The sequence below is a fragment of the Notechis scutatus genome, chromosome 4 (assembly GCF_049901735.1).
Source record: "Notechis scutatus isolate UNSWTSFEM ecotype Mainland chromosome 4, rNotScu1.2, whole genome shotgun sequence".
NCBI classification, from domain to species: domain Eukaryota; kingdom Metazoa; phylum Chordata; class Lepidosauria; order Squamata; family Elapidae; genus Notechis; species Notechis scutatus.
The window spans coordinates 38018446-38043898 of NC_142012.1; the positions used below are offsets into that span (position 1 = coordinate 38018446).

General features: G+C 35.4%; 2 protein-coding genes across 14 annotated transcripts in view; both read right to left on the bottom strand.

The window, feature by feature from the left end:
• Positions 1–567: 567 nt before the first annotated feature.
• ADAD1 (adenosine deaminase domain containing 1) lies at positions 568–16654 on the bottom strand. The gene is made up of 12 exons (XM_087963162.1): positions 16443–16654; positions 16050–16267; positions 12114–12296; positions 10616–10783; positions 8969–9055; positions 7904–8029; positions 7692–7815; positions 7377–7547; positions 6735–6961; positions 4509–4746; positions 4171–4303; positions 568–1922 (listed from the first exon to the last, which is right to left on the bottom strand). Exons 2-12 carry the CDS (start codon positions 16255–16257, stop codon positions 1809–1811), a joined length of 1779 nt encoding a protein of 592 aa, XP_087819288.1. The 5' UTR covers positions 16258–16267; positions 16443–16654; the 3' UTR covers positions 568–1808.
• Positions 16655–18882: 2228 nt separating this feature from the next.
• The window catches only part of BLTP1 (bridge-like lipid transfer protein family member 1), a 142234-nt gene continuing 135663 nt past the window's right edge, over positions 18883–25453 (bottom strand). For 11 of the 13 annotated variants that reach the window (XM_087963165.1, XM_087963167.1, XM_087963174.1 and 8 more), the window contains 4 exons: positions 25008–25202; positions 24164–24298; positions 22104–22269; positions 18883–19418 (listed from right to left, as the gene is read on the bottom strand). In XM_087963165.1, the coding sequence (XP_087819291.1) occupies positions 19202–19418; positions 22104–22269; positions 24164–24298; positions 25008–25202 (713 nt within the window). In that variant the 3' untranslated portion in view covers positions 18883–19201. The remainder of the gene's footprint in view (positions 19419–22103; positions 22270–24163; positions 24299–25007; positions 25203–25453) is intronic. The other 2 variants (XM_087963173.1, XM_087963166.1) reach the window with 1 other exon arrangement.

A 25453-nucleotide genomic window follows, 5' to 3' on the forward strand; every position in this document is an offset into this window, starting at 1 on the left:
ACCGGTAGCTCTGAAGAGCAGCAAACACAGAACCTGTTCTGTGTCTGCTGCTGTTTTGGCCCACCCGCCCGCCCGGGCTCTTAGCTGTCCCTTATTTCCTGCTTTTTCAACCTCAGCTGCTTTGCACGGCATAGCTGAGGTTGAAAAAGCAGGAAAAAAGTGTTTTTTCAAATGCTGCACACTCGCGCGCAGTGCTGCTCAGCTGTCCAGGTAGCCCAGCAGTTTGTTAATTGCACGCGCACAGTGCACGTCAGGCACGCATGCGCGCAAAGCACGCATGCGCGCACGACACATACCCCCAAACCAGTAGTTACACCGGTCGGATCCCACGCCTGCTGCTACTTTACAGGTTCATACAAATAAACACTTGTTGTCCACTTAATTTTATTATTGCAAAGAATAATCCCTCCACAGATGTTGTAATACTACTAGAAAAAAATTGGTCCAGGGAATAGAAAATGACTCATTTTCTTATAAAAGGAAAATTTAGACAATTCTTGATTTATAGCAGAGACCAGTTTTACTGGAAAATATTAATTTAGCAAAGAAATAAGCACTGAATATTGCTAATTTTATTATATATTTATTATTCCAATACACACAATGAAATAAAATAAAAATGCTTATACACAAATTCTTGTGCTAAATTTAAACATAGGAAATCTAATCACTAAAAAAATGAAAAAAAAAAAAGATTGACTTTCAGTGGTTTTGTTGCTTTATAAACAAAAGGAAGTCATTTATGAGGGGTAAGATCTCTACAAGGCACATAAATACTTTGCATTTATGTGCAATTGCATGAACCATCATTTTCAGTAATCATCATGAAGATTCCTTCTTGAACTAAAGACAAATCCATAAAGTTAATTTTCCATTAAAGTGGTTTTAAGACTTACAGTTTAACTGTTCTATACAGCCATTGTAAAGCACTTTCACATTGCATGTGAAAGGCTCTCCCACCCTCAAAATAGTTTAACTTCTAAAGAATATTATCTTTTGTTCGTAGGTTGGAGTTTCAAATAAGTGTTTCAGTATACTAATAAACCATACTCTCCAGAATTAGTCAAATCATGCTTATTTTACTAGAAATAAATTATAGTATCACTATACAAAGCAGTATCAACATTCAATTTAAGTCTTAAGAATAACAAAAGGAGTCAAATTGCAAATTAAATATTTTGAGATACCCAATACATTTTCTAAGTTGTTTCAATTAGTGAGCCAAATATTATTTGAAAGTTCTGCAAGTTACAGAATCCCATAATATACAGCAAACAGATCACACACTTTGTTCAAAATGTATTTGTAGGCGTTTACTCTTACAATGCAAGCATAATTTGTGTAGTTTCCTGAAGATAAATTTAAGTTCCACAACTGAAAAGGGATTTAAACCCACAAGGTTTCAAAATGATTAACAAGGTAAACTGTGACTTTTAATGCCAGAATTGCACATAACTTTTCAGAAAGCAAGCCAATGATATATAACTGGTCCTGCTATTATATAACATGGTACAAATCAAAACTATAATCAGTCGCACTATATTTTCCCAAAGGTACTCCTCAAATTCAACTCCTTGAGATAGCAGTTTGCAGCAAGTACATAGCACAAACTAATTCAATTTTTATTATTTTTATACTGACAGAAGAAAAAAAAAGACCTGCATGTATTAACTAAAATAGCATATTTATTTTGCTATCAGCTCACATTACTGGTCAGCATTGATCCACAATCATTAACCAAATAAAAAATTCTTCTCAAAAGCAAAAGCTTATTTCTTTCTTAGGTCATAGAGCTGGTATATTAACCTTTACATGCTGAAATATTCAATGTGTGGGGACTTCACAATCCAAGACCCATAACCATGTTGCTCCAGGTAGGATTTCAGCAAGTATTTTGTCCCTTGGTAAGATTCTGCCATAATCTAAATTTAAAAAAAATTACTGAGGAATTGATAAGAAATTGGTAAGAAATTTTAACAATAACCCGTTTCTGAAATGCACTTTAATTTCTGATTTTTAACTGATGTAATGGATGGCTGAAACTTTTTCTTAGATCTTATACTGTGATTTTTTTTGTTTTGACTTTTTTATTGTTACTTTTTTTTTAAGTAAAAGAAGAGCTGTATGTCACTGTCACAGGAATGAATGATCTCAACCAGGAGTCACTACAGGTACTCCTCAACTTACAACCATTCATTTAGCGACTGAAAATTACAACATTGAAAAAAAGTGATTACCAGTTTTCACACTTATGACTGTTGCAACATCCCTGTGATTATGTGATCAAAATTCTGGCACTGGCTTGTATTGATAACAGTTACACTGTCTTGAGGTCATATGATCACTATTTGTAATCTTCCCAGCCAGCTTCTGACAGGCAAGACAATGGGGAAAGCCAGATTTCCTTAATGACTGCATGATTCACTTCACAATTGCAGCAATTCATTATTAGTGTAGCAAAAAAGGTTGCAAAATGAGGCATAGCTCCTTTAACTACCTCACTTAGCAATGGAAATTTTGGGCTCAACTGTGGTCGTAAGTTGAAGACTACATGTACATGGAACAGAAATAGTAAGCAGGGTTGAGATTCGTTAAGACAGAGGACATACACTGATCCTATAGTTGCTAAGAACGAAGCTGAGCTTGAATGTTACTTTTTGCTTTCCACAATCTATTAATGTAGTAGTTTGGGGGAATTGGAAAAAGCCTAGGCAGATCGTACAGGCAATACCAATTTTTCTATCATTGCTTGAATAGATGGCCCATATTTTAGTTGTTAAATACAAGTTATCACAAAGTTTGCCTTTAGATGGCAAAAGAGGTATATTTTTATTTTATTTTATGATAAATCCAATTACAGATGGTATTATAAAATAGCACTTACACTGTGTGCACAATTATTAGGTAAGTTGTATTTTGGAAGATTAATTTTATTATTGAACAACTACAGTGCTCTTGGTCAATCCAAAATGTTAATAAACCACAAACCTGGATATTTAAGAAAGTAAAAGTGAGGCTTTTGCTTTCTTAGAATATCTATGTGTGCACAATTATTGGGCAACTAAGAGAATTATTATGCAACTAATTGAAAAAGGGAAATTTGCCCATCTTACTCGTTTATTTGCATCTGCTAAAGTGAGAATAAACAAACAATTCAAAATGTACAAACATTTCTGATGTTTCAAAAAAAAAAAAAATCAGTGACCAATATAGCCACCCTTTTTTTCAAGTTAGTCATGGAGTTTGTCAGTTTTTTGATCTGTTGACAATCAACTTTTTGTGCAGCAGAAACCACAGCCTCCCAAATACTGTTCAGTGAGGTGTACTGTTTTATCGTAAATCTCCTGTTTAAGAAAGGCCCAGAATTCTCAATAGGGTTTAGGTCAGGTGAGGAAGAGGGCCATGTCATTATTCTTTCATCTTTAAGGCCTTTACTGGCTAGCCACAAGAATTCAAGAATGCTGCTGAAAGACTTTTTACAATGTTTGACTTTTTAGAGTCAGTTAAATCTCTTTTTTGGCCCATTGTGCCTGACGAAAAGAAGCTACCTAATAATTATGCACTTTGATATAGGGTGTTGATCTCCTTAGGCCACACCCTCCCATATTATACAAACACACAGCCTCTGATATGCTTACATCCACTGAGCATTCAAGTTTATATAACTTGGAGGTGGAAAAAAAAGCATAAAAATGATATAGTCAAAATACTCACTTGCCTAATAATTGTGCACACAGTGTAGTATGAGATGCTTCTCCTTATACTGTATATCCTAAATTCCTCAAAGCCACTATAAAAGGATACTCAATAATTTTTCTTATTTTGTTACAAGTGTAAAAAAAGAAACAAGGGATAGAAAGATGGGCAGAATTCCAAAAACAGTTAACTTAAATAAATGTGGCTTGTTTTTGATATGATTCCTATTTATAGACTAGGCAGTATCATGAAGTCATCCTGTGAAATTAAGACAAGAAACATGCAGATCCACTTTCCAAATCACATTCTAAATCAATGCAAACCTATTTCTGCAACAGATCTGAAATAATTACTTGCTAATACTTAAATCACACTATGATTATTACTTAGCTTTGAAGTCAATAGTTCAATAGCTATAATTCTACATTAGAAATTATGACACTTTTATTAGAGCACATTTATATTAGCTGTTACCTTTGCTTCATGGTAAGTTGTTGCTTTAAGTAAATCTTCTCTCTTTGATTCTTTAACCAGTAACTTAAAGCGACTTAACATTGCAGCTTTGCAAAGACGACTTGCCATTGAAATACCACTTTTGAAGGGTGAACTAATTTTGAAAAAGATAGCAATAATAAGGAGCATATTCCAAGAATAATTACCATTGGTTAAAACCGTAAGCTATCATTACATAATAAAATTGAAAATTATTTTGAAAGAAATCTATCAAAATTATTTCATAAAATTAAAATTTCTTTAATTTTTCAAAAGAACAAGTTCATATTTTATTTAATGAACTTTATTGGAACACTGACCTTTCATTGATTTTTCCATTTAATCCATCTATCACCTCCAGCGATAAGTCTCCTTGGGACCAATTCACACTAAGAGACCTATGGTCCAGGTCAATTTCCACAGGGTATGCAGCAGTTACCAAATTAATATGAGGTCTATTCACAAGGTAGAACATGGGAAATTTTTTACTAAGTGCATCGTCTATGCGCTGTTTGATGGCTATTTCTAATCCTCTTGTACTACAGCAATTTGCGTCCCCTAAAAAAATTGAGAAGCATATCACAAATATTAAAAAGAGGATCAAGAAATTAACTTGAAAATTAATTCTATTGTCATCATCACTGTAAATGGCAAGATGAACTTCTATAAAATTACAGTAGACATTTACTTTTATGTAGAACAGTAAAATTTAAAGACACTGAAAATAGATGCTGCTAATAAATTTTGTGTTTACTATTTCAATCCTGATTAAAATGCATTTGCAACTACATAGCAGATTCAGTTTAAATACATAGATCTCCTAAATCATTCATTATAAAACAAACATCAGTTAGGTCAAAGACTGCCTATGAATACATACTGAAATTTATATCTTAAGTTCTAAATGAGAATTTCACAGAATTCCAGCACTGCAAGAATTTAGAAAGTCAAAGGTTCATATTTTTAACTGAAAATAAATGTAGCATTTAAATCTATATTTCTTCTCTTCACTCTTATAATACAGTCATGTGAAAAAGGTAAATACAATATCATATTAACAATGCATGACATTACACTGTCATTTTACCAAAAAACAAAACAAAAAACCCCAAAATGGAGAAATCATCTATAAAAAACTAAGTACACCTTATGATACAATTGCTTGTAGAACCACTTTTAGCAGCAATAACTTGAAACCATTGTTTTCTGTATGACTTTCTCACATAGTTGTGGAGGAATTTTGGCCTACTCTTCTTTGCATTGCTTCAATTCATTGAGGTTTGTGGGCATTTGCTAATACACAAGTCTTTTAAGGTCTCACCACAACATCTCAATTGGGTTGAGGACTGGACTTTGCCTGGGCCCTTGGAATACTTTAGTTCTTTTCTTTTTCAGCCATTCTGTTGTAGATTTGCTAGTGCACTTGAAATCATTGTCCTATTACATGACCCAATGCCAGAGAGCTTTAGCTGTCCGACAGATGGCCTCCTGTTTGACTTTAGAATGTTTTATTATATAGAAAAGTTCATGGTCAACTCAAAAACTGTAATTTGCCCAGTTCTTGTGGCTATAAAACAAGCCCAAATCATCACCCCCGCTACCAACATGCTTGATGGTTGATATGAGATGTTTGTGCTGATATGCAATGTTTTGTTTTCACCAAATATGGCACTGTGCATTATGGTTTCATCTGTCCAAAGGGCAGTGTTTCATAAGTTTTGTGATTTGTTTAGATGCAACTCTGTAAGCCTAAACATGCTATCATTTTCTTTTTTTTTTTAGAGAAAAGAAGGCGATCCTTCCAAGCAAACAATACTTGTTCAGTCTTTTTCTTATTGTACTGTCATGAAGATTAACATTTAACATGCTAACTGAAGCCTGTAGAGTCTTAAGATGTAACTCTTGGGTTTTTCTGTTATTTCTCTGAGCATTCCATGATCTGACTTTGGGGTGAATTTTCTGGGATGATTTGAAATTATCTTGAATGTTTGTCCACTTAGGGGTAATCTTCCTCACTGTAAAATGATGGGCTTTAAATTGCTTGGAAATGGCCTTATAACTCTTTCCAGATTGATGGACAACAACAACTGCTTCTCTAAAATAATTGCTGATGACTTTACTCTTTGGTATTGTATTAACCCACACTTCTATGCTGGAGACCAAATTTCTAAAATCTCAATTTTTAGAGAGGTAGTCACACTTGCTGATGTTCAATTAATCAAGGGCACTTGATTAGCAGCACCTTGCTGCTACTTAGCCTCTTCATACCTATGGAATGAGTAAGGGTGCACCTTGTTTTTCCACATATGTCTTGTCCATTTTGGCTTTCTTTTTCTAAAATAAATGATAACATGGTGTAATATGTCATGTGCTGTAGTTCATCTGAGGTTGTATTTACCTCTTTTTAAGAACTGCTAAGGACCAGATGATTTTTAGTTATGTCCTGATATGCAGAACTATAGAACTCAAAGAGGATGTACTTTCTTTTTCACATGACTGTATAACTTTATAATACAGCACTACTGAATTAGAAATAATTTACTTACCAAGAACTATTGTGCTAACATAAATTGGCTGAATGAAGTGACTCAGTAGGGCTCCTTGAACACCCAACACTTCCCACCTTGTCAGTTTATCACTGGTAGACATGCTGCTTATTGTGGCAATTTCAGCAGGACAAAAAGCTGTCAGATAAACCTTGCCTTCAACAACCACATGAAGACACAGTTCTTCATCAGCTTCAAATGCAGATACTGAGTTTGGATTGAGATGCCTACAACAAAGGATATAGATCAGCCCTTATATATCCCAAACATATAGATAAGAGAAATAAAAACAGTATTTTAAGAGGATACCAAATACTGAAATAAAAGCTAGTTTGAAAAGTATTTTATTGTTCTTCAAGAATATTTTATCACAGTATAATAAATTAAGGTGTTGGACAAGGAAAGACACAGATTCTAATCCACTCTCAGCTACTGGAATTCAATGTTTTTGGACAATCTACCTCATAGAGTAGCTTTGGGAGAGCAAAAAATAGGAAACAACACTATCTATGCCACTTCGGACTTCTAAACACAATGGAATATATAAATTAAATAAACAAAAAGCCTCACCAATACATAATCAAAAACATGTTTTTGAGGAAAATTATGAATTCTGCTTTATCTTTAGAAAACACTACTTACAACTTAGACTTTATCTGAGCAGATCCTTTTGGCAACTGATTCATGTAGAGAAATACTTTTATATTTGGTTTTAATGCAAGCAGGTTAGATGTTGGATCAGTACAAAATATGGATTTGTCCATTATAGCAGGATTTTTACTGTAGTAAATTAAAAGCTGTCTATAAAAATACCTTTAAAGAAATATTAACATGTTAGACATTAGACATCGTCTTTAAAAATCCATATTAAATGCAGTTGAAATTCTGTGAACTTCAACATCATAGAAGAATTACATAAATGTAACTGAGTTGGGGGGAACATCATTATATACTTACCTAAGTAGAGAGCGCCTTGCAGTAACAACTGCATGACTATCATGCAACACTCTTCCATCAGGATGACTGCATTGGCTATAATTAAATTCACCTGTTCCAATAGCCACCACTTCATATTGTGTAGCTATGGGGAAAAGAGTAATTCTTTTTAATGCTCAGGGTAAAAAGACTACCAACACCTAAACAATATTATTTACAGGAAGCATGCCTACCTCTTTCAATTATGAAGGCAGCTACTGAACTGCTACAACTCTGGTACTCTGGATACTTAGCCACCAAATTATCGAATATTTCTCTGACAACTTGAGAAATTTTTCTGTGTGCGAGATGCTTCTCCTCTAGTAAAATATTTTTTTAAAAAAGTAAACAAAGTAAGTTTTTTTAAGCTATACTGGTATAATCATTCAAGAAAAGAAAGAACATTAAAGTTTGCATTCTTCAGTGCATAGAGTAACTTCTGAGTGGAAAATCATTTTCTTGAAATCTGTAGGACTCCCAACTATTTAGCTTAGACATTTGAACTACAGGTGGTCCTTGTTTAATGATTCCATATTCAGGGATTGAACGTACAATGATGCTATATAGTGATAATTATGACTGGTCTTTGTACTTATATCAGTAGCAGCAGCAGCTCCATTATTGCCCAGTGCCTGGCTCACAATTACAACAGTGCAAGATTTTTCAGTCACATGATCACTATTTTTGACCTTCTTCCATATATTATTGCTCCATCTAGCTCCTAGTGCAGATTTTTCTCCCATAATCACTAGAGCTGTGCGAGTCTCAAATCCAGGTCAGGCCAAATCCATTTACCCTTGAATAAGAGGGTTGGAAAGGCCCCTCGAGGTCTAGATCAGGCATGTCCAACCCCTGGCTCAGATGTGTCCCTGGATAGCGCAAAATATTGTCCCAAAATATAAAAAGTAATGGAAGTTTTCAAAAAATACTTTATAATATATACATTGTATGTAGCCCAAAACAATTCCTCTTCACTCAATGTGGCCTAAACAAACCAAAAGATTAGACAACCATGCTCTAGATCAGGGCTGTCAAACCCAATCGCATCACAGGCCGTAACAGTGACGTATTGGGATGGTTTTTGCCTTTGCAGAGCTGGAATGGGTGTGTTTATCTGCAACACAGATAAGCAGGCATTTGACACTGATAATTCAATGCTGTTACAGATATTGCATTAATTCATCAACAAAATGGATAAACTATATGGATTAATTTAGGTGTTTAAAAAGGTGTTTAAGAATAAAACAGCACATTCCTACCATAATGAATCTTTGTAAAATAGGCAGATTCTGTTGTTATTTGAGGTTTGGCTGCATGTATACTTTCAGCAAAATTTCTGACAGGACCTGCAAACACAGTAGCAGTTATAAAGAGAAAACCCTTCCACACTAAAGTCCCCGAGTCACCCTAAAAAAAACTATGCTGGTGTGAAATTTTCTCTCTCATTACTGTTCTGTCCTGACTGCATTGACCCTATTCCCAGTTAATTCAGTCAAATTACTTCCTTCCAAGGTAATGGTTAACAAAACGTGTGACATAGTGGGACTGTTCTTCAATGGCAGCAGAATAAGGGGGAAATCACCACTTTAACATCATATACTTAAGAGCAATTTAAGATGTGGATGAGAGAATTATATCCTATTGGCAAAAGAAAAAAATGTTACCAAGGTAGGTTTATAAAATGGCTCCTGTAAATGAATGTAACATTATTTAAGGCAGCAGCTTCTACATAAGATTAAATCTAGGACTCTCTACAATTTGATTTCTACTTCTCTTCATCTAAACTCATATGGGAGGAAAATGGAGCGCTAGCCAGCAGATTGTTTTTAATTATTTTTATTGTATTGATGTTTTTGTTGCTTTCGTGGGGTTTATTTTGCTGTATTGTTTTGTGTTTAACTTTGTATGCTACTCAGTCACATACTGTACATGTGTTGTGGTTAGCCGGCAGCAGGTGCAGACGGTAGAGGAGACCGAGGATTCAGAGAAGGGGCCGGGACCATCAGGGAATGGACTGCTGCCTTCAGAGATGGTGGGGGCTGGCAGCAATGACGAGGAAGTTTCAGAAGAACCTGAGTTCAAGTGTATGTGATCGCAGGATGCTTCGTAGGAGGGAACAGCTGAAGCTGCATAGACGACTCGGGAGTAAGGAGACAATATAATGGCCCCTCCCTCTAGGGAATATAAGCTTGGTTGCAAACTGCTTTTGCCTTTGCAGAAGGCAAAAAAAGTTTGAAGGAGTTAGTGTGATGATTACAGGCTCTGATTTATTGGACTAATTGGCTGCAAGCCATCTGTTATCTACAGAGAGGGTTATTTGTAGAATAAAGCCGTGAAAGTTTGAGTTTATCCGTGTTTGCTTTCAGAAACTTTGGCTGGGTCAGAACAATATGAGATGGGTAACTACATAAATTTACCAAATAAATAATTGTTCTAAAAAAAATGCTATACTGCAATATTAAATCTATTAAATCTTCTGATATTAATCTAACAAAATTCTTATTTTACATTTGATAATATGTCCCATTAAGGCAGAACCTACCTACCACCCCAAGGTTAAGAAAAAATATTCTATCTGCCCTTTTCTCCAGAGTCCTAGTACTAAGTCTTAGATATGAAGAATACCACTAATCCGGGGGTCCCCAAATTCCAGGCGATGGACTGACACCAGAAACCAGGCCGAGCAAATGAGTGAAGCTCCATCTGCACACATGCAAGATGCAGGCAGCATGTGAAACCCCACCACCACCAGGTTTTTGGAAAAACCTCACTCCATGAAACCAATCGCTGGTGCCCAAAAGGTTCAGGGCTGCTGCACTAAACAGCTGGGGAGATATTCCCTCCATCACTCACATTCCAATTGAACAGAGAGAATATCCATTTATGTTTCAAGATAAAAGCTTTACCTGGTTTTTCCAAAGCTTTTGGTTCTGCCTCTTCCAACTGCAGAAGTTCATCAAGAGCAAGTTTTGCTGCATTTGATTTTGATTCCTTCTTATTTTGGCCCAACCCAGTCTTATACTGAATGCCATCAACTATAGCACAAAAAGCAAAGTAACTCCCCAAGATATTTCCTTCAAAATGCAAAAAGGAAAGCAAACGTTTATTTCTAGTTTCATAAAAATTAACATGTTTTCATCCAGCTTTAAGTATGCTTTACTAATATCAAACTCTAGTCTACCTAGATTTAGGAAAAATAAAAAATAAAGGTTATGACTCTCAAACATGTTAGCATCTCTGTAATTTTATGTCCTCGTCTAAAATGCAATCACATTGCAATGATCTTGTCAATGTAACAGAATAATTGAAATACATGTTTAAATATTTCGAAATAGATTGTTGACAGTTGTTTCATACCACCAAATAAAACCCTCTTCCTGATAAATAGGTGAAATTAGCATCCATTTACCAGTTCCTAGCATCATGTTATATCCGATTTCTACATAAAAGAATTTTAGATTTTAGCTAGATGAAGGCAAGAGACATCTTAACAATCTTATTTAAGTCTGGCATGCAATACCATAGTAAAATATTGGGAACAGTAATTAAGAGATCTGATTTCACAACTAAACCTGTAGAACAATGTGAATACCTGACAGATGGCATTCAAAATAGCCATTACATATTCCTCAAATATACCATACCAAGACTTCTGAGTTTTTTGATCAGGATCTTTCATTTGCTTTCAGAGTGATTTCCTATAGCTTAATTCAGAAAATACATTAACTAAGTTTAGTTAATTCAGGAATGCCTCTTTAGTAGTTGGGATCAATTTTTATTTTCTTTTGTTGGAAATTTTAAAAATGCACTAAGTATTTTAAGCCTTCCAGAAGCTTAAGGCACCTCTAATCTTTTTCCTATTTTTCCCCTTTCACCATTTGTTAGGGCACTGGATTAGAAACTGAATTGTGAGCTGACTGAGTGACTTTGGACCAATCTTTATCAACCCAACCCACCTCATCAGGTTGTTGTTGTGGGGGGAAAACAGAAAGCAGGAACACTATGTACAACACCTTGAATTGTACAACTACAGGCTGGATCTAATAAATATAAATTATATACTCTGGTTTGTCTTTGGATCTTATAGATTTTATGAACTTTTGGAAAAGAACCAATAAGGGCCAAAATTGGAGCCATAATTACATCATCAGTTAACCCTCCTTAATGCTGGTATAAATGTGCCCCCCCATCTGAAAAGAATTACCCACCAGTGTGCCAAACAAACTTTAGTTTGCTAGTTTCTTACACCACACTGAGGAAAAACCACAAGGTAACAAGCCATAGAGTCCTATATGCAGTTTATTTACAGCAAACCAGTTCCCTAGGCTTTTCTGATGTACACAATACATGCTTCAATATCCAGCTATTAGGACAATGCAGATACCTTATAAGTAAAAAAAATACCTGTTGCCACAGTCTCCTTTAATTCAAGTTGTACACGTTGCATTTGTGCAAATTGATGTAAAGCTGAGACTGGATTGATCTCCCCTCGCTTGTATTTTGAAATAAATTCCTTTGGAATTTTCTTGGGAGGAAGTGAAGTAATTGGAATTATAGGCACAGTTTTAGCATATTGATAGTCATGACCTATAAAGCACATTGGTAAAGAGCACAAAAAAACTAATGTGAAACACAGTGATTACTTGATCTGAAACATAGTAACATCTTTCATTGTTATTTATATTTCTTCTCTTCCAAAAATTCCTCTTTAGAGTCAATTTACAAATGAGACTTATTCCATTTTATACTTAATCTGCCCCTTTAAAGATCCTGTACAGGGAAGGATAGAACTTTTAACAGTTATTTTAAAAATTCCAGTGTAAGTTTATCAAGATAAATACTATGGGAGAAAATCAGTAACTATAAGAAAGTTTATATAATTATATCTATAACATAATGAAATGCTTGGGATATTCCGAACTACAAATGCATTAATTTGTATAACTGGAGCAACATCCAAAAAGAACAGTTCAAACAGTTTTGCAAAAGATTTGTCAAGCTGTATCAATAGCTAATATGAGATGGATAATGACATTCAAAGAACTCTGTTAATGAATATTATGTTTGCAATATGATGTAGAAGCAAATGCTATCAAGACTAATTGTCATACTAGTATACATATGTGTGTAGCCAAATTACTAGCTGTACAGATTGAAAATGTAGGTCTCACAACAGTACAATCTCTTGTAACCGATAATGAATAACATGAAAGTTGCCTTGAAAATATTAAATATGATTGTATAGTATTGTCTATTTCATATTCTGGTAAGAGACCTAAATGGGAATAGTGTACAATAGTAACAAACTGTAGAGTTTATTGTGGAACTACTCAACAATTAATATCTTGCTAATTAAAGTTTGAAGATTCTAGGAAGCGAATCATGGAAAAGTAAATAGGCTTAATGCCAGGAAACTAGCACTACAGCTACCGTTCCTTTTCAGATCTTTTTTAAAATAATAATTAGCACTATACTACAACCAATGATTTTGTATCCCAAATTACACAGCCAAATTCAAAACCAAATTTTAAAGCAATTTTTATTTTATTCAAAACATTAAAATACAAATTTCAAAAACAGAAATACAAAAAAACCCACTACACTAAAATTAATAAACAAAACATATACATAAATCCCCCGCTGAATAACTCATATTTCAAAAATAATAACTATTCCCCACTTGTGAAGCAGGCACACAAATTTCTATAATACTGTAAAGCCAACCCACTTAGCCTGGCACCTATCTAATATATAAAAACATATTTAACAGATAAAACCAACTACTGAATTAAACTTCTAAATCCTTGGTTAACAATTTATTTATTGTATTTCATTCACAGAAAGTCCACAATGGCTTCTAATCTACCATAAATCACAACAATCATTATCTCTCATCCGTCCAAGATCAAATATCCTCAAAGGATTCTTAATAATAAGGCTTTTCATTAAGGTATTAAACAGGATCTTTTCTAACAATTGGATTTTATTCCGCAAAGACATAAGTCTCTGTTGTGTATAATCTCCACAGCATTTGTTGTACAAAAAAGTCTCCTATGAATTGTAAAATATGTCTTAACATTTGTCTTCCTATTGGATATAGTAAATCAATTCCAATCCATTGTAAAGAAACCGACTTCTTTATACTGATGTGTTTTGTATCCAATGACAAGTAACATTCAATCTGTTTATTTATGGAGATTCTCAGTCATCCAGGTCACTGTTGTGCCAAAGGTGCTATATTTTTGTTCAAAATGCAACTGGACTTTCTTAGGGTTTTTTCCTTTTGAAAATTTCCATTTCTCCAAGTAGCTTCTTCAGTTTTCAAAGGAAAAAAAACCTAAGAAAGTTCAGTTGCCTTTTGAAAAAATTAATCTTTGGGACATTGAATCTGTTTCTACCAATTTTAGTGTTCAACAAGAAATGTAGAGATACAGATGTTTATCTCTCAAATGCTCCTGATGTATATAATTTTATGAACACCTGAAATTTTGTCCAAATCACCACTACACAAAACTGAAGGAAAAATAATAAAACAGTCTTTCTAGAGATCCATTTTTTTTTTCATTCAGTTCATCTGGCAGAACATGTTTTGTATCCTAATCAGAGGATATCATTCATCAGGAGGAAATATCTCCATTCTCAATTAAATTCTGGCCCTATGTCTTGAACAATTGGAAACAACTTTAATGAGACACTGCTGAATAACATGCAAAGAAAAAATTGGGATCAGACTTAAAACTGGCCAGTGGTAGAGAATAAATTGTCTTTCATATGGTTGGAGGCATACTGCAACACCTGAGAGTTGCCATCAGGCTCCTAAGCATTCTACCAAGAGTAGCATCTTATGAAGAAAATTTATGGTTTTCAGTCCAATGAAGATTTTTTAAAAAGCTAAAAAAATATCGAACATATATACGGCCAAGTAAAAAAAGGTCTTTCCTCGAGAGAATTTATTTCAAAAAGAACAGTTAGGCCCATGCAATGTGAGAAGTTACTCCTATCTGTGAAATCACCCTTCAGTGAGTGACTTGGAACAGGTCCTATGGTTGCCTTAGACTCAAATGGACTGGACAGATTTGATCCAAAAGTGACATTGGAATATTCAAATACTGACTTCAGTAAAAAGAAAACACTGGAGTTTTCCACTACTATACTGTAGTTGTATACTGCAACTATATCTTGCTTTATTCACTATACCAGCATTTCTCAATTGCTTGAAGATGTGTGTACTTCAACTCCCAGAATTCTCCAGTCAGTTATTTTTAACATTATTTTCAAATTTTTAATAATTTGCTCCAAATACTGGTTTTTTTTTAGTTTTGTTCAAAGCTCAAAAATGTCAATTGAAATAATTTTGCTATGGTCATTATTAAATGTTGGAAAGGGAATTCTTTTTGTTAGTTATTACTCTTTGAATCAGATGCTTCTGTAAAACAAGACTGTCCAAATTTGCAAAAACGTTATTAGAGGAACAAAATAATCAAGAAATACTTTAAATTCAAACTGTACTTTGACGCTTGCTGTTTGGTTTGGCTAAAAGAACCTTCAGAATAAGAGGCTACTGGACTTGGAAGATCATGAATTAAGATTTGGATGGCATGGTTACCTATGGTATGATAAAGTAAATGTTGATTTCAACAAACATTTTGTCAGACTTGCCATTTTGAGAGTTTGGAGTAAATATAAAACAAGGTTTTCCAAGAAGGAAAGTTTCCCCACAGGAAGTTTTTTTTTTCTTAGAAAATAAATGGTGACAAAGCCAAACTGGTGAATTTATGGTAAAATAATATCTTTCAACTTGGGTGACCCTACGCTCAAATCTAAGGATAATGTCATGTCTGCCATTGTTTTACATATCTACAATTGAAAGATTTAATTAGACAAAAAGAAATATGGGTTTAACTTTGTCAAAAATGAATTGGAAATCATGTGTGGTAGTGATAAACATATTATTGCTAGTCTATAAAGTGTTATTGAATTTAAATCTGGAAAATGAAGGAACTTTTAAGTATAATGTAATGCTTAAACAATGGGAGAACATGTGGAATAAAGGTTTAAAATTTACATTAAACTATAACTTAAAAGAAATACTTTAAATTGCAAAAGCAACCAGGCCTCATTACTCTTATGCACAACCCCCTGTATTACAATATTACCTTTTAAGGATGACTATCTACCATCCAAAGACTGGACCAGCCCCATATCCATAGTTTAATCATAGTCTTATGTAACTCATACGCATTTACTACATTGTCTATACTCCATAGAATACTTTAAGTAGTACCAAGCTCCTAATTTCTTAGCGTTGATAGACAACGTAATAGGGAAAGCCACCAATACCTGTAATAGGGGTCACTTTAGACGCCAAGTTTGATACACTGGATGTTTCTGGTATTAAATACACCGGTTTAGCATTCTCCGCTTGCCGAAACGAACTACTGTGAGACGAAGGCGGGGCAGAAGGTTGGGGTGGCTGGGCAGGCAAGTTCTTCTTCAACATCTGAGCAAAACTAGGTACCCTAGAAACCTGAGCCCAGTCATTTGCCATCTTTTCTCACCTAAAACCAAGTCGAGACAACAAAGAGCGTTATTTATCAGCAGGGCATTCCGGCGTCCATTAAGGCGGCCCTCCGTGCGCCGGTCCAAACTATTAGGAGAAGAATGGGCGACGGGGGTAGCGGAGAAAACGTGCCGCCCTTAGGAAACGAAGGCAGCCACTAACCCTCAACCCACCCAACGAGCGCCAACGGAAACTCCGCCTTCGAGACAAACTACACGAAGCTGAAAAGAAAGCGCGGGAGAGAACCTCCGCAGTTCTAGAACCCCACGCGGGAAAACGCCGCCTTCGCCCGCTCTTAAGGCTGCGAATCACGTGCTTAACACTTCTCTTCCTCCGCCCGACGCTTTCACGTTCTTGGGCGGCGGCTCGCTGGTTGGGACGCCTCTTAGAAACGCGCGTTCCCGGCTGCTGCAACAGAGCGGAGCGGGTTCGGGGGGAGGGGGGAAGGGCGGTCGGAAGACGCGGCCTCCAGCTGATCGGTTGGAAAGGCAAGGGCGATTTTTATCTGACCGCCTGTATTTAAGAGTAAGGGCTGCCTCCCGCTTTAAAAAGTTGGACGAATAGGAAGGATTTCGGGGAGGGGCCTTCTGAAGCGTTTTTATTCCGAAGTGGAATTAGTGGAAAAAGCTACACCTGCTTGGCTCAGCGTGGCCACGTTACCGAGTCTGGCTTGCTGGCCCGAATGTAACTTTACAGTCTCCGCTACACATAATAATCAATATACATATTCATTTTTTTATAAAGTGACAAAAGTAATGGACCAGGGAAAGTGCTGTGGACGTACTATACTTGGATTTCAGTAAGGCATTCAGCAAAATAGAGCACAGCCTACTTTTGATAAGCTGCAAAAATGTGAGATAGACAGCACTACTAGATGGATTTGTAACTGCTTGACAAACTGTAACGTCCTTAATGGTAGTACATCTACGTGGAACGAAGTAGGCAGTAGGGTACAAGGTACTCTTAGGCCCAATACTTTTCAATATCTTCATAAACGATTTTGATGAGGGAACTGAAGGGGAATTCAATAAATTTTTAGATAAACACTAAACTAGCAATAGTAGCCAACACCCTAGATTATAGGGCCAGGTTCTAAATGCATATCAACAGATATATGTATATATTTGTCAATATACATTTGGATCCTAAGCCTATAATCTAGGGCAGAGGTCTCCAACCTTAACAACTTCAAGACTTGGGGACTTCAACTCCCAGAATTCCTCAGCCAGCTTTTTCTGGCTGAGGAATTCTGGGAGTTGAAGTCCCCAAGTCTTAAAGTTGCTAAGGTTGGAGACCCTTGATCTAGGGCAGGGGTAGGGAAACTTGGTTCTTTTATCACTTATGGACTTCAACTCCCAGAATTCCTGAGTGAACAATAAAAAGTTCCCCATCCCTGGCCTACATGTCCAACATTTGTATATTAAACAGTCCCATTCAAGTCAAAAATTGATTTCCCCACAACAACTGAAAAATCAGTAGGCCAGGGTTGGGGAACCTTTTATGGCTCATTCAGGAATTCTGGGAGTTGAAGTCCGTAAGTGATTAAAAACCAAGTTCCCCTACCCCTGGTCTCGGGTGCTGATTAATAAATGTTACTAATTTATATGGAATTTAGGAGGATTATTGCAGTTCAATGTAATCCTTTTCACTGAAATCTTAAAACCCCTGTGGTCAAGATATTCCAAAACATATGAAGGTGTATAGCTTTATAGTTCCCGCTGCCTTAGGAAAGCTCAAAACATTCTCAAAGATCCATCTCATCGTGGGAACCCTGTAGTGGCAAGAAAATTCCTGTAGTTGGCAGTAGTAGCAGCAAACTGCACTATAGTTCCTAAACAGGCCTCTTCCCCTTATCTCACTCTCAGGCTGGTGAGTCCCAAACTAATAATTATATAACCTTGTACTTATCAACCAGATGTTACAGAGTTGTCACGAGCAGAAATCATTAGATTTCTCAAGGATTGGTTAAAAGTTTCACCAATGCTGCATCTATTCTCCAAATGTAACCAATCCAAATGCTGTATCTATGTTGCCTTTGCCTTCTTGTGAAAAACCCTATAAAAGGAATAAACACTATGTAGGTAGTCAGACATCTTGGCACTCTGCACAATGACTGGTCTTTGATCACCACAGAACCCTTTTTTTGAACTATTACCATCTGGCAGACAGTACAGAATAATAAAAACAAGGATAAATAAGCTGAAAAACAGCTTCTATCCCAGGGCAGTAACTCTTTTGAATTCTGTACAGTACAGTGCAGTGTTGGTGTAGTGTCGGGGATTTTCAGGTCAATGTGTGAAGGATGTGTGTTTGTGTTTATTTTCATGGTCATAGTCATGATGTGCACTGAAGATGGTGTTTGATTTTGTTGTACGAGGTGCAATGACAATGAAAGTAAACTAAACTAAACTAGTTACATTTATATGGATATTATCTATTAAGTTGGTATTCTGGTGAGAATAAAGCAATGGGTACAATAAAAGTTTTTAAAATCTCATCTAAAAGTAAATAATGTCATTAGTACAGGAGCATTTTATTTGACAGTATCCAGTACTTTCCCCATATATCTGTCTATTATTTATATATGTTCCTTGTAAAAAATGATCAATTAGGTTACATTTGATATTAATTTTTATTTCAAGTATAACAAACTGATACAACTGATGCAGAATATTGCACACAATATAGCTGTAAATATCAAACAGTTATTTCATAGTTTTCTTCACAACATTGGTCATACAGTGCTAGACTGAACACAAAATGATATCCTCTTTCAAAATAAGTTATTCACAATATTGATGAAGTTTTAAATATAGCAGCAAAAAAAGCTGTTAGGGTTCTTTCAGTGTAAATTGTTTTAAAATTATACAGTGACAATACCATAAAACAAAAGATTTTAAAAAGTCTGTTTGCTATCCTAATTCTAGGATTTTTAGTGATCTTCCTTGTCTTTTCCTTTCTTTTCTTTTTCATCCTGTAATGCAGTGCCAAGTTTTTTTATGAGAACTGACAAAACTTTATCCAGGGGATCCATGACTCCACGTTGAAGCCACTTGGGAATAGTGGTTCTTGCATGATGGAAACCAAGCTTCTGAAGAATATAATCCACACCAACAGGATCAATCTTTCTTCCAGTCCAAGAGATTAACCTATAAATTAAAACATTCTATCACTTTCAATAAGCAAGAATAAATTAATTTTCTACAGTTCTACATATGTTAATAGCCATAGGTTCTACAGGATAAGGGTAAGTATATAGGTCTTGCATCTTCCTGAATCTTTCCAGGTCCTGCCTTTTCTTTCCTGTCCTAGGCTGTCCCTAATTATGTCCTAGTCCAAGATGCCCCCACCCCACCCCAGGCCTGTTTGTCCCACTAGTCTTCCTGCCACTACCCAATAGTTGGTATTTTTCTCTGCTCTCTCCTCCTCTGTTCCTTCCCCTTTACACAGAAGTTGGTTTTATACTGTGCATGAAACAAAACATCAAAAACTTGTTTGATCTGGTACAGATCAACCAGAACCAATTGTTCATGCATGGAATGGTTGGCAACCCCTAATTTCCAGCTATTTATACAACCTTTTCTGGTTTTTATTTGTATATGTCAAGAAGCACTCTTCCTTGAATTGTTTTTTTTTTAACTGTGTGGAGATTGCAGCCTTTAATTCCATTTGCCAGTACTGTATCTAAGGACAAAAGTATGAATACAAATGAACTATATGATTATTTAAAATTTTGCTGATTTGAAAAGTATGGTTGTACCAATTTAATAAATAATACTGCTGCTTTTTTCTTAAATATTGTTCCTTAGCTTGAGTTTTCTAAAGATACCAGCTTGCCTCTTATATATATCAGATGATCGGCGTATAACACGCACTTTTTCCCCCTGAAAATAGGGGCAAATGATGTATGCGTGTTATACGCCGATATAATGTTAAGAAGCCAGCGGAGGCCGGGCGGTGCGAGCGGAGGCCGGGCGGTGCGAGCAGAGGGCATTATTTTGCATTATTTACCTCAGGGGTCCTCAACCACCGGGCCGCGGACCGGTACCGGGCCGTGAGCACTCTCTACCGGGCCGCAAAGAATTTTTTTTTAAAAATGGCGGCTTTCTTCACCTTCGGTGAATGCTGCTGGGATCGGGGATCAAGGACACAAATGAAAGAAGGGGAGGGAGGAAGCAACCGAAGCCTGTCCTTCTCTCTGGGTCAGCTCTCTCAGTCGCTCTCTCGCTCCTCCACCAGCACAGGAAGAAACTGCTTCAAAGAGCGGGGGCTTTTCCTGTCGCCGCAGCTTCCTGAAGCGCCCTGTTTCTCCCCACCCCCACCCCCCCCGTCCGCCCGCCCGCCCGCAGTGCTCGTTCTGCCTGCCTGCCTGCCTTCGTTAATGGTTGAATCGGAACAGCTTCGGCTGAGTAAAAGAGGCGAATAGTTATTATTCTCAGCCGAAGCTGCTCCCAAACAACCAGAAACTAAGGCAGGCAGGCAGGCAGGCAGAATGGGACACTGTGGATTGAAGCGCGCGCGGGTGGGAGTGGGGGTGAAACGGGCGCTCGGAATAGCTGCGGCGACAGGAAAAGCCCCCGCTTCTTTGAAGCAGTTTCTTCCTTGGATGGTGGAGCAGCGAGAGAGTGAAGCCTCCTTCTCTTCTCTTCCCCCGGTCCTTGCAAAAATTTTCTGCTTGAAACCGGTCCCTGGTACAAAAAGGTTGGGGACCACTGATTTACCTTATAAGTGGTAATAATATTAATTAAAAAAAAAGTTCTGAGCTACCCTTATTTTGCTTCAAAGTTTTTATTTAGAAATTTAATTTTTTTTCCTGAAATTTCCCTCTTAAAATGAAGATGCGTGTTATACGCCTGTGCGTGTTATACGCCGATAAATACGGTAGTTCTAAGACATAAACTTTGTAGTAGTACTGAACTTTATAAAATTGGAAAGGAGGGGAGAGAAACATAAATCAAATGAACGAATAGTGTAAAGGTTTTTCTATTGTAATTCTCTTGTCATTTTAAGGCATAGGTGTCCAATCTTTTGGCTTGCCTGGGCCGCACTGTGTTAAGATGAATTGTAAAATATAAAATATAATTAATGTATATAGATCATATAATATTAAAAGTGTATGGTCCTGCAGTGTATGGTCCAGAGCCACATGCGGTCTATTTTAGGGGGAGGAGAACATTGATGGTTGCACTTAGCGGTTTTATGTCTTTGGGTTTGAAAGTTTAAATGCTAGAAGACAAGTCATGTGTCTTACAATATCACTATACCTTTTTATTTTTTCCATAAAAATGTGATACGGCATAAAAAATTATGATAGGTATAGAAAGGTAATTTTTGCTATTCTGGTTAAGAAAATGCATTTGATTATTCCCACAGAATTATGGCACTCTAAGCAACCTTGAATCATTATTTCTCATCCCAATTTGTTTCACATGATAGATATTTGCAAAAATAAAACATTGCCTTTAACCTCTAAAGATAGAATATAAATATACATTCAAAACTAAATAAACAAAAAGTGGCAAAATGCCACCACAGTTAATGTTAATTACTAATATATAAAATATACATTATATAAATAATATTAAATAATAATACTAATAGTTAATGTTCAGTGATATATATTAAAAATTGTATTAATATAGAAACAAATGTATTATTCATAGTATAAATTTTCTTTTCTATGCATTTTTGTAAATAGTTTCTAGCTGTGTTGCCTACAGTTAGAGTTAGAATTGTCATTTAGAAATTTCTAAATGACAATTCACTGTTTAGTAATAAGTAGTGGAATAATTGTCTGAAAATCAGATTGATTATTGAAAAGAAGTGCTAATTACCTCAATGTGGGCTCCAAATGCCAGGTATTACAGATAAATTCTCTCCAATCCACAGTTGTGTAAGTAACACTTTCTTCCAATTCTTTTTCAGTAGTGCTCTCATCAAGTACACTGATGGGGCTTTTTTGTCCTGGCCGACTAAACAAAGTACGAGGTGGAAAGACTGCTAGAAAAAGAACAGAAATGTTTTGTTTTAGGCTATAATCTTCATTTTGAAGACGAGTATAAAATATGTAAGATTATAACTATTACAGAAATTAGAATTTAAGATTTGTAGTTTAATATAATAAAATTATACTGATTATTCAGAAAAAACTGTTGACTTGCATACTATGATATAACTATTATAATTGTACATACTATTGATATTAAAAGTATGAATGATATGGTGATATTGAGAATAACCACAATAAAATACGTGAAGTAAAACAAAGCCAAAAATTATCAGCAAATCAAGCCATTTGGTTCATATTGTCCCTTTCTCATAACTTAAGAAATTCATTGGTGCCATAAATTAATACTTACATACCATGTTAAAATCCAGAGTTATTAATGTAATGTTGTATTTGGAAAGATTTCAAAATAAAAAATGAATTTTCTTCAAGTGAATAGTTCTATTTCAAAAAAATTAATATGTGCATAGTTCTCAAGTGACAACCACTTGTTTAGCGACCATTCAAAGTTACGATGGCATTGAATAAGAGGGACTGATGGTTGGTCTCAAAGGTGGAGCTGTTGTAGCATCTCCACGGTTGTGATTGTGAACCGGGTGCTCGGTCTTAGCTCATGATTATGATGCCACGGTGAGCCACAGTTATGTGATTGTGATTTTCAATGTATCCTCCCAGCTTTCTACAAGCAAAGTCAATGGGGAAGCCAGCAGGAAATTGGAAGCCACTTCTCCTGCTTTTTCAGCCACCTGCATTCTACACTGCCCGCCCATAGTACCTTGCAGCACCTGTCCATGCTCCAGAATACCTGTCCGCAGCACCCGCACACCTCTTGGTATGCTTATCTTGGTCTCCCTCCCCCTCTTGCTTAATGACCTGCACAATCCTGGGGTTCTGACAACAACCAGGACTGCAGGATTGCTATCACTAAGAATACAGTCACAACTGGCTTAATGACCAGATAGTTTAGCAAAGAAATTGTGGCCTCAATTACCATTGTAACCTATGATTAACTATAATATAAAAATTGCATATCAAAAGCTATAAGGAATTGAACTCTAAAATGCCACTACTAGATCTGTGTGAATAACACACCTTTAACAATAGTAAAGATGCATTCTGTGAAGCTGTAAACTAACACAAGTACTTAAAGTTTCAGTCAGTTGCTTTAAAGCCCTCCATAAGCCTTTATGCATGTATGCCCATATGAAGGCAGCTTCATCAGACAGACAGCAAAGCACTGTACCACACTGAATGATTTCCACATTATTTCTGAAGCATACCTTTAACATGTATTTGTGACACAATTTTTTTTTCAGAAAACTTCAATTATTTTTGAACAGATATACTTTATATTGTATACTATATAATACATACTATACTATAAAGGAATTTTAATCCATGTAGGTCAAAACAACATGATTTTAGCCCATGATAAAATTCCATACTTGTAAAGGAAAACATTCAATTTTACACTATATAACAAGATAAAAAGTGCATTTTTAAAACTTAAGAACTGAGTAGCAAAGAGAGTTTGTGGATCTAAAACACAATTAATCCCTGCTACAATTAAATTAACAATACTCCTACAAATTCACAATAGCTTTCAATGGAACATCAATTGGAAATGTGTTTAGTTATAGCACTGATGTTTTGAATTTGACAAACCCTGACTTTTTATCCTGAAAAAATAGTTCTAGTAATCTATTTTTTAAAAAAACTTCATTAGTTATAATCCCTTCCAGAAGATTGATATTCAATATTCCAGACCAAAAAAAAGAAAAGAAATAAAATCAACTTACTAACTAACAAACTTCAGATTAATTACTATACAAGTTGTAAGATCACATAATATAAACCCACAGGATTAGTGTTAATTCATTTACATACCTTTTTCCTTTTCTTTAAGATAAGCAGAAACTAAGTCATGCAGGAACATTATTAATTCTGCATCCATAGTTACACATATGTGATCTGTGAATTCTGTTACTACACTGCATTCTACCTTTGGCTTGGCACTGGCATCTGTAACAAAATTCCATAAATAATTAAAAGAAACTGGTAATTACACAAATAAATATCCTGAATAAGACATTTTAATGAAAAAGTTTTAAAATGCAAGATAGGGAAAAGTGCTAATTGTATGTATTGTATTGATTTTTTTTTCAGCATAAATTTGAAATAACATTCCTCAGAATACTTTTGTGCTTAAGGCCTTATATTGTCTCTGCTGATGCACAATTCCTTTGTACATGCAACATGCATTCGTTTAAAAGAGTTCTAAAATGAAGTCCTCCTGAAGTGTGCACAATCAATGAACTCTTACACTATATTTGTTTTAAAGCACTTGCTATCAGATAATTTCTTCCATATTTTTTTGGCATATCAACCATAATAAAAACCATTTTACACTCACAGCTGGAAGATCAGCTATCAACTATGGTATCCATCAATTTGTTCTACTTTGTTTTCATATTTTATATTTAAACTATTACACAATAATGGCCATGCTACATGCAACTGAATTTAGTGGGACATTCTCTAAAAATTTTACTTGATTCTATTTCAATTCTCATTTAATAGTGATATTAGGTATGGAGTCACAATTGTCATGAGTCACAATTGTCATGTTTATCTGTGTTTTTTTAAATTTTTTAAATTATGCTGTAATTCCATCTACACAAAATACAGATAAAAGTTCATCATATTCATTTTTAGAAAAAGAACAGGCTACCATGTATTAAAGGTTCCTGAGGTTGTTGAACATGAATGGATTTGAAATCCAGCTGCATCCTTGGTAATGCAAATATTGTTTCAGTCTCATGATTGTAACTAGAGCCACCTCTGAAACCACTTAACAAGCTGGAACTTTTCACTGTTGTAGTATGCTCTGGGTTGTTTGCATCAACATTTCTGAGAAGGTTTAACTCTGGAAATAAAATAGCAAACAATTTTTTTGAGATAACACATTAAAAAAATTATGAGGTAATTATTAATAAATTTTCTGTATATGGAAATTAGATGTTACCGAAATTTGTATTTCTACACAGAATTAATTTTAAGACATGCAGATGTTGCACATCATTTTAGATATGACAACACTCTTAGATATTTGTGTGAGTGGGTGTATTTGTGCATGGGGGGAAATGAATAAAATTTAGGTATATAAAAAAATTAAGT

Bases quoted from the DNA above. Each gene is read 5' to 3' on its own strand.
- ADAD1 (XM_087963162.1), bottom strand. From the start codon at position 16,257: ATGGCAAATGACTGGGCTCAGGTTTCTAGGGTACCTAGTTTTGCTCAG. The intron at 9,056-10,615 runs GTAAAGCTTTTA...CTGTGTTTGCAG, and splicing joins AAAAGCTTTGGAAAAACCAG to GTCCTGTCAGAAATTTTGCT. The intron at 7,548-7,691 runs GTAAGTATATAA...ATTTCTTTAAAG, and splicing joins GCAAGGCGCTCTCTACTTAG to GTATTTTTATAGACAGCTTT.